Source organism: Pleurodeles waltl, chromosome 3_2, assembly GCF_031143425.1.
Source record: "Pleurodeles waltl isolate 20211129_DDA chromosome 3_2, aPleWal1.hap1.20221129, whole genome shotgun sequence".
NCBI lineage: Eukaryota > Metazoa > Chordata > Amphibia > Caudata > Salamandridae > Pleurodeles > Pleurodeles waltl.
Window position 1 is genome coordinate 195,893,484 of NC_090441.1, and position 15,174 is coordinate 195,908,657.

Genomic DNA, 15,174 nt, shown 5'->3' on the forward strand with positions numbered 1-15,174 from the left:
ACTGACCGGAGTAGGAGCTCCGTGTACCAGTACTGCCTGGGCCACTTGGGGGCTATGAGAATGATCCTGCAGCATTCGCCCTTCATTTTCCTGAGGAGCCTGGGAATCAGTGGAATGGGGGGAAAAAGCGTTTGCAAAGATCCCGGACCATCTCATCAAAAGAGCATTTCCCCACGACCCCGGGAGTGGGTATCGACTGGCGTAAAACTGGCATTTGGCGTTCAGATTGGTGGCAAACAAGTCTAGGATCAGCCGACCCCATCGTTGGAAGATGCCCTCGAGTATGGTCTGGTTGAGTTCCCACTAGTGCCAGTTGTCGTCCGTCCTGCTGAGAGAGTCCGCTAGAGCGTTGTTGACCCCAGCCAGGTGCTCTGCCCTGAGGCGGACGTTGTTCAGTGTGAGCCAGTTCCAAAGAGACTGAGCTTCTCTTGAGAGGGAGAGGGATCTTGTTCCTCCCTGCTTGTTGATGTAAAACATACTTGTTGTGTTGTCCGTTCTGACTAACACTGATGATCCTGCGATGCGTGGCAGAAAAGCTTTGAGCGTGAGATGAATCGCCTTCAGCTCTAACAGGTTTATGTGCATCTCTTTTTGGAGCTTGGACCATCTGCCTTGAGTGCGCATGTCCTGTAGGTGGCCTCCCCATCCTTCCAAGGAGGCATCCGTGGTGATGACAAAGTCTGTTATTGGTGCTAGAAAAGTAAGACCTTGGGAGAGGTGGTTGGTGTGAGACCACCATTCTAACGCCTGCCGAATTTTTGGTGTGATAGTTATTAAGTCAACGAAGGATCCTTGCGACTGGGTCCATTGAAGTTGCAGTTCTTCTTGCAGCGACCTCATCTTGAGTCTTGCTAGCCATACTAGGACTATGGCTGAGGAAATCATGCCCAGGAGCGATTTGAACAGTCGTACTGAAACAAACTTTTTTGCAGAGATTGTGACAGCTAAGTTGGTCAGCTTCTGCTGCCTTGCTAGGGTGAGATATGCCTTGTTTTGGATAGTGTCTAATTCTGCTCCCAGGAAAACTCTCCTGCATGAGGGAAGCACAACTGAATTCTGTAGGTTCACTGTTAGACCCAAACCGTGGAATAGTTTTAGGCAGGCGTTTGTCGCTTTGGAAGCTAGTAGAGATGACAGAGCTTTTATGAGCCAGTCGTCCAGGTATGGGAACACCTGGAAACCCTTGCTTCTGAGGAAGGCTGCGACCGGGGCAAGGCATTCCGTGAAGATTCTTGGAGCTGATCTGAGACCAAATGGTAGGACTCTGAACTGATAATGGCCACCGGCTACTGTAAAGCGGAGATATTTGCGAGGTTTTCGGTGTATTGGTATGTGGAAGTAGGCGTCCTGGAGATCTAGAGTGGTCATAAAATCTCCAGGATTCAGGAGGTGCCAGATATCTGACAGTGTGATCATTCGGAAAGATTGCTTCCGAAGGAACTTGTTGAGTTTCCTGAGGTCTAGTATAGGACGCCACTCTCCTGACTTCTTCCTTATGAGGAAAAACCGGGAGTAGAATCCGAGACCCCGTTGTTGCACAGGAACTGCCTCTATACCTCCTTTGGCAAGAAGGCTGAATACTTCCGCTTGAAGCAGACGAAGATGGAGCGATCTGCCTGATGTTGGTGGATGAAGCTGTGGCTTTTGTGTGAATTCCAGGGTATGACCTCTTGTCACTATATCCAGCACCCATCTGTCTGATGTTATTTTCTTCCACTCTTGGATGAAGTTGGAAATATTTGCTCCTATTTGCTGATGTTGTGGGCATTGGGGGAGCATAGCCGGTGCCTGTAGATGAGCATTGTTTTCTGGGTTGATCTCTGGATTGCGAATCCTGTCTTCGTTTACCTCCTTGTCTGGTATAGGAAGCAATCGATGATTGCCTGTACTGTTGGTGGCATGAAGGCCTGTACTGGGATTGCTGGTATTGCCTGTGGAAGGAACCTCGAAATGAGGTGAAACATCTTCCTCTAGCCCCCCGAAAGGGCTTTTTCTGATACTGCAGGGTACCCAGGGACTTGGCGGTGTCCGTGTCAGTCTTGATGGCTTGAAGCGCGTCATCTACATGTTTGCCAAATAGAGATTCGCCATCGTAGGGCATGTCTAGGATTCGGGACTGCACTTCTGGCCTAAAAGATGTGGCCTTGAGCCAACCTTGCCGTCGTAAGACCGCGGCACCTGCTAGTTGACGAAAACCAGTAGAGGCTATGTCAAGAGCGCAGTCGATAATTTCTTCCGACGTACGCTCACCCTCTTGGAGGATCTTCCGTGCCTCTGCTTATTTACTTTCAGGGATGAGGTCAAGGAAAGATTGCATGTCGGACCACATTTGGCGGTCATATCGACCTAGAATTGCCAAAGATTTTGCTGCCCTGACAGTGATTGCTGACATGGAGGGGAATCTTTTGCCTATATTGTCCAATCTCCGTCCTTCCTTATCTGGAGGAGTAGAGATAGGCGTCAATGGGTTTTTGGAGCACCTTTGAGCAGCCTGTGAGATCACTGAGTCAGGCTTTGGATGGCCAGTAAGGCATGCCGGAGAATCTTGGGTTGCCTTGTATTTCTTGTCCAGTTTTTGCGGAACTGGAGGAACCGTAGCCGGGTTTCGCATAATCTTTGTACCTTCGCTCCATATGAAATCAATAATCGGAATGGACCGTACGGACTTTCGAGATTGCTCCTTAAAATCATGTAGGAAACATTCCGACTGGGAGACAGATGTTGGAAGGTGGAAGCGTACCGCGGCTCTGTCCATAAGATTATGGAAACCATCTATGTCCTCGGGTGGAGAATCAGAGGGGCGAGGAGGTGGTGGTGAAGGAGTGGGGGCCAAGTAATCATCCCATTCCTCGGTAGGATGTTGTGGAGTGGAAATTTCTCCTTCCTCTTCCCCTGAAGTGGAACCTTCGTCTCTAGGGGGTGCAGCTAACACCGAATGGGATGTCAATCTTGGAGTAGCTGGAGGAGGAGGGACATTGGTGTCACCGGAGAAACTGGCGCTGGTGGTTGATCTTCCGCTGCCAGTGGGAACCTGTTCCTATAATCCTGTAGCATAGATTGTAAATCCTGGATTAAGGATGAAGGCATCTGTACAGAATCTCTATGTTGAGGCTCTCGTGGTTGGTAAATCTGAGGAAGGGAGCTTCTCTGGAGAAGGTTCTAGATGGTGCTGGTGCCTGATTAAACAGCAGGCAGGTTTGGGTCATTTCACAAAAGGACATGGATAGGCTCTGTGAGCAATTGCTGGCTCCATTATAGCCTATGGCAAAAAAAAAATATTTGTTAATTATTGCTATTTTATGTACCGTGGGACTCCCACTTCGTCGACGGGGATGAGTCAAGCATGTGAATTTATGAAAGATCCAATACATGATAATGAGGTGAAGAACCTGTCTGATGGTGCATCCTAGACAGAGGACCCACAGTTGGTCCATGTGTGCATATATATTCTGTTGGGGTGGGGGAGAGGCTTACAAGATTTTTGTAGGGGTGTCCTGAATGTGATTGACTACTTTTTGATTTATGCATCGTACTGTCGGTGCTGTTTTAGGAAAAGTTAAAATAAAGTTAGCAAAATAAAAATTAAAACCTCACTTCATGTCCATTACAGCTAGGTGGGTCATGACAGTTTGTCTATTAAAAACTGAGTTGTGGTTCTCAAAGGTTTGAAAGGCACTGTTTTAGACTGTAGATACAAAGACTCTATTGTCAGGCACTCAGGAAACGTAAACTGTGCATACATTCTAGAAGAATTCCTAGAAGTGGCCCTAGTCATAGAGAGCCATTTTATTGCATACCCTCCCCCCCCCCCATTCAGCATCCTTCCGTACAAATGCCTTCCTTAGGATCTGCTCCAGGCACGATTTCCAAAACTGTTCCAGGCCCTGAAAATGTACATAGATGCCACTGCAACCAGATGAACTCATGGGAGAGTTAGCAGGCCCACAGAGGCACTTCCGAAGCTGTTCACAAGTGCAACGAGGATAAGGATTAGATAGCCTGGCATCACTCAGCAATTACCTGCACATCTGAGGAATGAGTGTAATCCAACGGGCATTGTAAACTAGATGCCAGCATTCAGATCTACCCTTGGGCCAAATGGACCTAAAGACAAGCTCAAGAGAGAGGGACTCCAAGGAGGCCACAGTCTGAGCACTGATCTGATTGGAACCTTGTCATCCTGCTGACCCGCTGTAAGAACGAGAACTTATCACCCACCATGGATCCATCACCTCGCAGTGTCAGAAGACTCTCAGTGCAGCATTGAACACTCGCTCCTTTGGGGGAGAGCCTGCTGCCTAAAAAATTCAGGTCCAAATACTGGCAGAACTGACTGCCTTTCACTCTTCAAAGGCAGATAAACGAGTCTCATTTAGTAACATAAGAATAGCATTGATTCTCAAAGTGCAGAGCAAACTTTTAATTTGCAGCGTGCATGACAAAAAAATTCACTACGTAACAAATACAACCTCATTGTGAGTGGAGCATGGAGTTGGTTAATATCTCATTTTGGATTTTGATGTGCTGAATTACTGCGCTCCCAGGGTTCTCCCCTCCGCCCATGCAAATTCATCCACACCTCAACAGAATTTGTGTAGAGAAAACAGGTTGATAATGGGGGACCTGTGCAGATTTTGTTTGCATTAAAACCAGACCTATTTGTTACCAGTCAAACTCTGAATCCTGCGATAAAATCAGGCGATGCTAAGTGGATGCTCACCTTCTGCAATGATCTCCAAAAATAATTGTTACAAAAATGTACAATTCAGAAGTGAACACACAAAAAGTTGAGTAGAGCACATCTCTCATTCTCATAAGAACGCGGTTTGTTCAGATAGATTTCACCAACAGGATAAACCTCTTGTCTCTCCACAGCAGGTCCTTGAAAGGATTTGGACACTGCACCACTCTACTCCATTCCTCAACCTCCTCTCACCTTCCACAACCCCCAGTAATAACTCCCTCCCTCTCACTCACCCTGCAGATTTGATCTGACTCCAGAAGCCATCCGTTTTGTACACGTAGAGGCAGCCGCGCCCAGCCAGGGCGGTGAAGATGTCCTGCTCCAGGCGTATGACCTCTGCTCGGTGCCAGCCATTGGAAGTTTCCTCACTGTGTGGCAGGAAAAGAAAAGTCAGCAAAGGAATGATTGACTCTGAAGGGAATAGGAAAAATAATTCCTGGCCCTGAACACAGTCATTCCCTCCACAACACTGCACCACTCCAACCACTCGCTCAGTGACACAACCCTCCAGGCCTGAACATCAATCCTTGCCACTGTGACTTCACATATGTATCTCTGTCCACAACCCAGTGTACCTCCATTCTCCTGAGCCTTTTCAATCACCCTCATGCTAATACACACCTTTGCAGCCTTCACACTTCCGCTCTTACATACCGAGCCTGCTGCCCAGACACAAGCACAGCTCTCCGTGTCAGACCACCCATACGCTTTCCACACTTTGCTGTAGTCTCCCAGTCCTTCGTCGTCCCGTGCAACTCCATCAAGTGGCACTCTTCTGAACACCACCATCGCTCCATGTCAGATGATCCAAATACATTTCCAGTCCTCCAGTTCGAAGACCCTACCATAAAGGATAACAGTGCTTGATAGACCACCAGCTAAATAGAGACCCTGCCTCGGGTTACATGCGCAAATACAGCTAGATTTCCAGAACAAATGAGACACACAAACACCCTTTGCCTCTTGAGGACCAAGCATTGTGCAGACTTGCACTCACTGACACACTCTCAAATACTAATGCCACATGATTGGTGCGCACCTCACCCTGTGAGTTATCAATATCACCAGTTACCTTCACCATGTGACAAGCGTGAGCTACTTTATTGCACAAGTGAGATAACCACGTGAATCCAAGCCCCGTGTAACCATTTCACCAGGAAATCATACAAAGAGGCTTACAGAGCTCTCTCGAGACTGCTGTCCAGTGACACTAATCCTGCATGACAGGAGTCCCCTGTGAAGGGTCGCACAATGGGACAGCACCTATGCTCTATCCAGGAGTTCCCCACTGATTGATCTCACGTTATACCTCTGATTCAATGTCTAGCGTCCCGTTCTATTAATAGAACATCAGTGTCGTCCTGCTAAAATCTAGGACAAAGTGTAAAGACACCAATATCATTTCCAGTGTGTCTGACTAAAGTCTGTGACCCGGCTGTAGGAGGCTGGACTGGCTTGTAGTGAGTACCAAGGGGTACTTGCACCTTGCACCAGGCCCAGTTATCCCTTATTAGTGTATAGGGTGTCTAGCAGCTTAGGCTGATAGATAATGGTAGCTTAGCAGAGCAGCTTAGGCTGAACTAGGAGACGTGTGAAGCTACTACAGTACCACTTAGTGTCATATGCACAATATCATAAGAAAACACAATACACAGTTATACTAAAAATAAAGGTACTTTATTTTTATGACAATATGCCAAAGTATCTTAGAGTGTACCCTCAGTGAGAGGATAGGAAATATACACAAGATATATATACACAATAGCAAAAATATGCAGTATAGTCTTAGAAAACAGTGCAAACAATGTATAGTTACAATAGGATGCAATGGGGAAACATAGGGATAGGGGCAACACAAACCATATACTCCAGAAGTGGAATGCGAACCACGAATGGACCCCAAACCTATGTGACCTTGTAGAGGGTCGCTGGGACTATTAGAAAATAGTGAGAGTTAGAAAAATAACCCTCCCCAAGACCCTGAAAAGTGAGTGCAAAGTGCACTAAAGTTCCCCTAAGGACAAAATAGTCGTGTTAGAGGGAGAATGCAAGGAAAACACAAATCAGCAATGCAACAACGATGGATTCCTGTCTGAGGGTACCTGTGGAACAAGGGGACCAAGTCCAAAAGTCACAAGCAGCTCGGAGATGGGCAGATGCCCAAGAAATGCCAGCGGTTGGTGCAAAGAAGCTCTTACTAGGCTGAAGAACTGTGAATACTGCAGGAACGACAAGGGCTAGAGACTTCCCCTTTGGAGGATGGATCCCCCACGCCTTGGAGAGTCGTGCAGAAGTGTTTTCCCGCCGGATGGACGCCAACAAGCCTTGCTACACGCAAATCGTGCGTTTGGCGTTTTTGGACGCTGCTGGGGCCCAGGAGGGACCAGAAGGTCGCAAATTGGACCTGCAGAGAGAGGGGACGTCGAGCAAGACAAAGAGCCCTCACTGAAGCAGGTAGCACCCGGAGAAGTGCCAGAAACAGGCACTACGAGGATGCGTGAAACGGTGCTCGCCGAAGTTGCACAAAGGAGTCCCACGTCGCCGGAGACCAACTTAGAAAGTCGTGCAATGCAGGTTAGAGTGCCGTGGACCCAGGCTTGGCTGTGCACGAAGGATTTCCGCCGGAAGTGCACAGGGGCCGGAGAAGCTTGCAAAGTCGCGGTTCCCAGCAATGCAGCCCAGCGAGGTGAGGCAAGGACTTACCTCCACCAAACTTGGGCTGAAGAGTCACTGGACTGTGGGGGTCACTTGGACGGTGTCGCTGGATTCGAGGGACCTCGCTCGTCGTGCTGAGAGGAGACCCAAGGGACCGGAGATGCAGCTTTTTGGTGCCTGCGGTTGCAGGGGGAAGATTCCGTCGACCCACGGGAGATTTCTTCGGAGCTTCTGGTGCAGAGAGGAGGCAGGCTACCCCCACAGCATGCACAAGCAGGAAAACAGTCGAGAAGGCGGCAGGATCAGCGTTACAGAGTTGCAGTAGTCGTCTTTGCTACTATGTTGCAGGTTTGCAGGCTTCCAGCGCGGTCAGCGGTCGATTCCTTATCAGAAGGTGAAGAGGGAGATGCAGAGGAACTCGGCTGAGCTCATGCATTCGTTATCTAAAGTTTCCCCAGAGACAGAGACCCTAAATAGCCAGAAAAGAGGGTTTGGCTACCTAGGAGAGAGGAAAGGCTACTAACACCTGAAGGAGCCTATCACAAGGAGTCTCTGACGTCACCTGGTGGCACTGGCCACTCAGAGCAGTCCAGTGTGCCAGCAGCACCTCTGTTTCCAAGATGGCAGAGGTCTGGAGCACCCTGGAGGAGCTCTGGACACCTCCCAGGGGAGGTGCAGGTCAGGGGAGTGGTCACTCCCCTTTCCTTTGTCCAGTTTCGCGCCAGAGCAGGGGCTAAGGGGTCCCTGAACCGGTGTAGACTGGCTTATGCAGAATTGGGCACCTCTGTGCCCAACAAAGCATTTCCAGAGGCTGGGGGAGGCTACTCCTCCCCTGCCTTCACACCATTTTCCAAAGGGAGAGGGTGTCACACCCTCTCTCAGAGGAAGTTCTTTGTTCTGCCATCCTGGGCCAGGCCTGGCTGGACCCCAGGAGGGCAGATGCCTGTCTGAGGGGTTGGCAGCAGCAGCAGCTGCAGAGAAACCCCAGGAAGGGCAGTCTGGCAGTACCAGGGTCTGTGCTACAGACCACTGGGATCATGGAATTGTACCAACAATGCCAGGATGGCATAGAGGGGGCAATTCCATGATCATAGACATGTTACATGGCCATATTCGGAGTTACCATGGTGAAGCTACATATAGGTAGTGACCTATATGTAGTGCACGCGTGTAATGGTGTCCCCGCACTCACAAAGTTCAGTGAATTGGCTCTGAACAATGTGGGGGCACCTTGGCTAGTGCCAGGGTGCCCTCACACTAAGTAACTTTGCACCGAACCTTTACCAGGTAAAGGTTAGACATATAGGTGACTTATAAGTTACTTAAGTGCAGTGTAAAATGGCTGTGAAATAACGTGGACGTTATTTCACTCAGGCTGCAGTGGCAGGCCTGTGTAAGAATTGTCAGAGCTCCCTATGGGTGGCAAAAGAAATGCTGCAGCCCATAGGGATCTCCTGGAACCCCAATACCCTGGGTACCTCAGTACCATATACTAGGGGATTATAAGGGTGTTCCAGTAAGCCAATGTAAATTGGTAAAAATGGTCACTAGCCTGTCAGTGACAATTTGGAAAGCAATGAGAGAGCATAACCACTGAGGTTCTGATTAGCAGAGCCTCAGTGAGACAGTTAGTCACTACACAGGTAACACATACAGGCACACTTATGAGCACTGGGGCCCTGGGTTACCAGGGTCCCAGTGACACATACAACTAAAACAACATATATACAGTGAAAAATGGGGGTAACATGCCAGGCAAGATGGTACTTTCCTACACAACCCCCCCCCAAACGAAGGACAATAAGACTAGCCATTACCTGATGAGTCTTCATTGTCTAAGTGGAAATATCTGGAGAGTCCATCTGCATTGGAGTGGCTACTCCCAGGTCTATGTTCCACTGTATAGTCCATTCCCTGTAGGGATATGGACCACCTCAACAATTTAGGATTTTCACCTTTCATTTGTTTTAGCCAAAGTAGAGGTTTGTGGTCTGTCTGAACAATGAAGTGAGTGCCAAACAGGTATGGCCTCAACTTCTTCAGAGCCCAGACCACAGCAAAGGCCTCCCTCTCAATGGCAGACCAACGCTTTTCTCTAGGGGTCAACCTTCTACTAATAAAAGCAACAGGTTGATCCTGGCCCTCAGAATTAAGTTGTGATAGGACTGCCCCTACTCCTAATTCAGATGCATCAGTTTGGACATAGAATTTTTTAGAGTAACAAGGGCTTTTCAGGACAGGTGCAGAGCACATGGCCTGCTTCAGCTCCTCAAAAGCTTTCTGACAGTTTGCTGTCCATAATACCTTTTTAGGCATTTTCTTGGATGTGAGGTCATTAAGAGGGGCTGCAATGGAGCCATAGTTCTTAATGAACCTCCTGTAATACCCAGTGAGGCCTAGGAAGGCTCTCACCTGAGTCTGAGTGGTAGGGGGAATCCAATCAATAATAGTTTGGATTTTCCCCTGAAGTGGTGCAATCTGTTCCCCACCAACAAGGTGTCCCAGATAAACCACCTTACCCTGCCCTATCTGGCACTTTGAAGCCTTGATAGTGAGGCCTGCCTTTTGCAGGGCCTCCAAAACTTTCCAAAGGTGGACCAGGTGATCATCCCAGCTGGAGCTAAAGACAGCTATATCATCCAAATATGCTGCACTGAAAGCCTCCAGCCCTTGCAGGACTGTGTTCACCAACCTCTGAAAAGTGGCAGGTGCATTTTTCAAACCAAAAGGCATTACAGTAAACTGGTAATGTCCTCCAATGGTAGAAAATGCAGTCTTAGGTTTAGCATCTTCTGACATTTTGATCTGCCAATACCCTGCAGTCAAATCAAAAGTGCTTAGATACTTGGCAGATGCCAGTGTATCTATTAGCTCATCAGCCCTGGGTATAGGGTGAGCATCTGTTTTGGTTACCAAGTTGAGACCTCTATAGTCTACACAAAACCTCATTTCCTTCTTTCCATCTTTAGAATTGGGTTTTGGTACCAGTACCACAGGAGAAGCCCATGGACTGTCAGAGTGTTCAACCACTCCTAGTTCCAACATCTTCTGAACTTCTTGCTTTATGCAGTCCCTGACATGGTCAGGCTGCCTATAGATCTTACTTTTGACAGGTAAACTGTCTCCAGTATCTATAGTGTGCTCACACCAAGAAGTGGTGCCTGGCACAATGGAGAAGAGTTCTGAAAATTGTCCTAGGAGATTTATGCAATTATCTTTCTGCTCAGCAGTAAGACAATCAGCCAAAACTACCCCTTCCACAAGAGCATCTTGTTCTGTGGAAGAGAAGAGATCAGGTAGAGGATCACTGTCTTCTTCCTGTCCCTCATCTGTTGCCATGAGCAGGGTGAGATCAGCCCTGTCATAGTAGGGTTTCAGGCGGTTGACATGGAGCACCCTAAGGGGACTCCTGGCAGTGCCTAAGTCAACCAAGTAGGTGACTTCACCCTTCTTTTCAACAATTGTGTGTGGACCACTCCATTTATCTTGGAGTGCTCTTGGGGCCACAGGCTCCAAGACCCACACTTTCTGCCCTGGTTGGTACTGAACCAAAACAGCCTTCTGATCATGCCATTGCTTCTGGAGCTCTTGGCTGGCCTGAAGGTTTTTACTGGCCTTTTTCATGTACTCAGCCATCCTTGATCTGAGGCCAAGTACATAGTCCACAATATCCTGCTTAGGAGCTTTTAAAGGTTGTTCCCAACCCTCCTTTACAAGTGTGAGTGGACCCCTAACAGGGTGTCCAAAAAGAAGTTCAAAGGGGCTGAAGCCCACTCCTTTCTGGGGTACCTCCCTGTAGGCAAAAAGGAGGCATGGTAGAAGGATATCCCATCTCCTGCGGAGTTTTTCAGGGAGTCCCATAATCATGCCTTTGAGAGTTTTATTAAATCTCTCCACCAGTCCATTTGTTTGTGGATGATAGGGTGTTGTGAACTTGTAAGTTACACCACACTCCTTCCACATGGCCTTTAAGTATGCAGACATGAAATTGCTTCCTCTGTCTGATACTACTTCCTTTGGGAAGCCCACCCTGGAAAATATTCCCAGGAGGGCCTTTGCTACTGCAGGAGCTGTAGTGGTCCTTAAAGGAATTGCTTCAGGATACCTTGTGGCATGGTCCACTACCACTAAGATAAACCTATTGCCTGAAGCAGTAGGAGGGTCAAGGGGGCCAACTATGTCAACCCCTACCCTTTCAAAGGGAACCCCAACCACAGGCAGTGGGATAAGGGGTGCCTTTGGAGTGCCACCTGTCTTGCCACTGGCTTGACAGGTTTCACAGGACTTACAAAATTCTTTTGTGTCCTCAGACATCCTAGGCCAATGAAACAGTGGTACCAATCTGTCCCAAGTTTTCATTTGACCCAGGTGCCCAGCTAAGGGAATGTCATGTGCCAGTGTTAGGAGGAACTTTCTGTACTCCTGAGGAATCACTAATCTCCTGGCAGCTCCAGGTTTAGGATCCCTATGCTCAGTGTACAAGAGGTTGTCCTCCCAGTAAACTCTGTGTGAGTCACTGACATCCCCATTAGCCTGTTTGACAGCTTGCTGTCTGAGACCCTCTAATGTGGGACAGGTTTGCTGTGCCACACTCAGCTCCTCTCTGGCAGGCCCCCCTTCACCCAAAAGCTCAGCAGTGTCTGCTTCCAGCTCCTCTGGTGTAGGTTCTGCACAGGGAGGGAATTCTTCTTCCTCAGAATTAGAATCCACTGTAGAGGGAGGGATAGTAGGAAGTGGTTTGCTTCTACTAGCCCTAGCTTTAGGGAGCACTTGGTCCATTGTTCCAGGATCCAAGCTTCCCTGTCCTTTTTGCTTTTTGGCCTGAGCCCTTGTCAAAGCAAAAATATGCCCTGGGATGCCCAGCATTGCTGCATGGGCCTCCAACTCCACATCTGACCAAGCTGATGTCTCCAAATCGTTCCCTAATAGACAGTCTACAGGTAAATCTGAAGCTACCACAACTTTCTTTGGACCAGATACCCCCCCCCAGTTGAGATTTACAACAGCCATGGGGTGGCTTTGTGTTATGTTGTGAGCATCGGTTACTTGGTACTGGTGTCCAAGTATGTGTTGTTCAGGGTGCACCAGTTTCTCAATCACCATTGTGACACTGGCACCTGTGTCCCTGTAAGCCTGGACCTCAACACCATTTATTAGGGTTAGTTGCTTGTACTTCTCCAAGTTATGGGGGCAAGCAACCAAAGTGGCTAAGTCAATAGCCCCTTCAGAGACTAAAGTAGCCTCTGTGGTCTCCCTAATCAGACCAACCCCAACTAAATTACCAAAAGTGAGCCCAGCTACTCCCTTGGATTGGCTATTAGTAGGTTTGCTCCCACCACCACTGCTATTAGTAGGGACACTAGGTGTAGCAGTAGGGGTTGTAGTGGTAGGAGCTGTGGTGCCTTTCTTTGGACAACTGGGATCTGTTGTCCAATGGCCTTTTATCTTACATAAATAGCACCATGGTTTCTTTTCCTTGTTCTGATTAGAGGAGGGTTTGGGCCCACCACCCCCACCAGAGTGTTTTTGTGGGCCTGATGAAGACTCATTTTTAGATTTGTCCCCACCCTTGTCAGAAGACTTACCATCCTTCTTTTTGTTGCCATCTTTGTCACCCCCTGTATGAACTTTTCTGTTCACTCTTGTTCTGACCCATTTGTCTGCCTTCTTTCCCAATTCTTGGGGAGAGGTCAGATCAGAGTCCACCAAGTACTGGTGCAACAAATCAGACACACAATTATTAAGAATATGCTCTCTCAGGATTAAGTTATACAGGCTGTCATAATCAGTAACTTTACTGCCATGTAACCACCCCTCCAAGGCCTTCACTGCCTGGTCAATGAAATCAACCCAGTCTTGTGAAGACTCCTTTTTGGTATCTCTGAACTTGATCCTGTACTGTTCAGTGGTTAAGCCATAACCATCCAGGAGTGCATTCTTAAGAACTTGGAAATTGTTAGCATCATTTTCTTTTACAGTAAGGAGCCTATCCCTACCTTTTCCAGTAAATGATAGCCATAGGATAGCAGCCCACTGCCTTTGAGGGACATCCTGTACAGCACAGGCCCTCTCAAGTGCAGCAAACCACTTGTTAATGTCATCCCCCTCCTTGTAAGGGGGAACTATCTTATGCAGATTCCTGGAATCATGCTCTTTTGCAGGATGACTATGGGGAATACTGCTGCTGCCACCATGGGTATCTAAACCCATTTTCTGTCTTTCCCTCTCTATTTCTAAAGACTGTCTATCCAAATCCAGCTGTTGCTTCTTGAGCTTCAGTCTGGTTTGCTCCACTCTCAATCTATTGAGCTCCCTTTCCAACAATCTGTCATCAGGGTGGGTGGGAGGGACATTTCTAGATACAGAGGTATGATGGGAATGAACAGAAGGAGACCTGTCCCATACAGAGGGCACCCTAACAGCTTGGCTACCAGTATAATGTGAGAGCACATCATCAGTATGATGTGATTCAACCTCTGTACCAACTATGCTAGACTGTCTAGTAATGGGCAGGCTGAGAAGTTTCTTTCCTGAACCTTTTCCTGGGGGAGTCCCTGGATCAGATTGAGAACCATTAGCTACTTTTTCTACAGATTGGGCACTTATGGCCTTATCCTGTACTCTAAGCATATTAATTAATAGTTCTAAAGAAGGATTCTTCCCTACACTCAAACCTCTCTCTATGCAGAGACTCCTTGCTCCTTTCCAGCTAAGGTGATCATATGCAAGTTTGGACAGTTCAACTTTTTGGCCTGTGCCAGACATTTTTTAGAGAGAGTTAAAGTGATAGACAAAGAGAAAAAAGTTTTCAGAACTTTTTGGAAAGACAGAAAAAAACTTTTTAAACTTTTAAGAACTTTTTGAAAGTTTAGAAGTACTTTTCAGCACTTAGAAAAGAGTGAAAAGAGGAAATGCAAAACTTTTTGGCTATGTGTATATACACTGACCTTGTTTTGTATATTTTTCTCTTATGAAAAGTACAATGACAAGAGTGGTAAGTAGTCTCAAAGCACTTATCCCACCACTGCACAACCAATGTAGGAGGCTGGACTGGCTTGTAGTGAGTACCAAGGGGTACTTGCACCTTGCACCAGGCCCAGTTATCCCTTATTAGTGTATAGGGTGTCTAGCAGCTTAGGCTGATAGATAATGGTAGCTTAGCAGAGCAGCTTAGGCTGAACTAGGAGACGTGTGAAGCTACTACAGTACCACTTAGTGTCATATGCACAATATCATAAGAAAACACAATACACAGTTATACTAAAAATAAAGGTACTTTATTTTTATGACAATATGCCAAAGTATCTTAGAGTGTACCCTCAGTGAGAGGATAGGAAATATACACAAGATATATATACACAATAGCAAAAATATGCAGTATAGTCTTAGAAAACAGTGCAAACAATGTATAGTTACAATAGGATGCAATGGGGAAACATAGGGATAGGGGCAACACAAACCATATACTCCAGAAGTGGAATGCGAACCACGAATGGACCCCAAACCTATGTGACCTTGTAGAGGGTCGCTGGGACTATTAGAAAATAGTGAGAGTTAGAAAAATAACCCTCCCCAAGACCCTGAAAAGTGAGTGCAAAGTGCACTAAAGTTCCCCTAAGGACAAAATAGTCGTGTTAGAGGGAGAATGCAAGGAAAACACAAATCAGCAATGCAACAACGATGGATTCCTGTCTGAGGGTACCTGTGGAACAAGGGGACCAAGTCCAAAAGTCACAAGCAGCTCGGAGATGGGCAGATGCCCAAGAAATGCCAGC

At 47.4% G+C, this 15,174-nt stretch overlaps 1 protein-coding gene across 2 annotated transcripts in view; it reads right to left on the reverse strand.

The window, feature by feature from the left end:
- Window positions 1-15,174, reverse strand: part of GMPPA (GDP-mannose pyrophosphorylase A) — a 113,089-nt gene that overhangs the window by 46,466 nt on the left and 51,449 nt on the right. For both annotated transcript variants that reach the window (XM_069227155.1, XM_069227156.1), the window contains exon 8: window positions 4,978-5,112. In XM_069227155.1, the coding sequence (XP_069083256.1) occupies window positions 4,978-5,112 (135 nt within the window). The remainder of the gene's footprint in view (window positions 1-4,977; window positions 5,113-15,174) is intronic.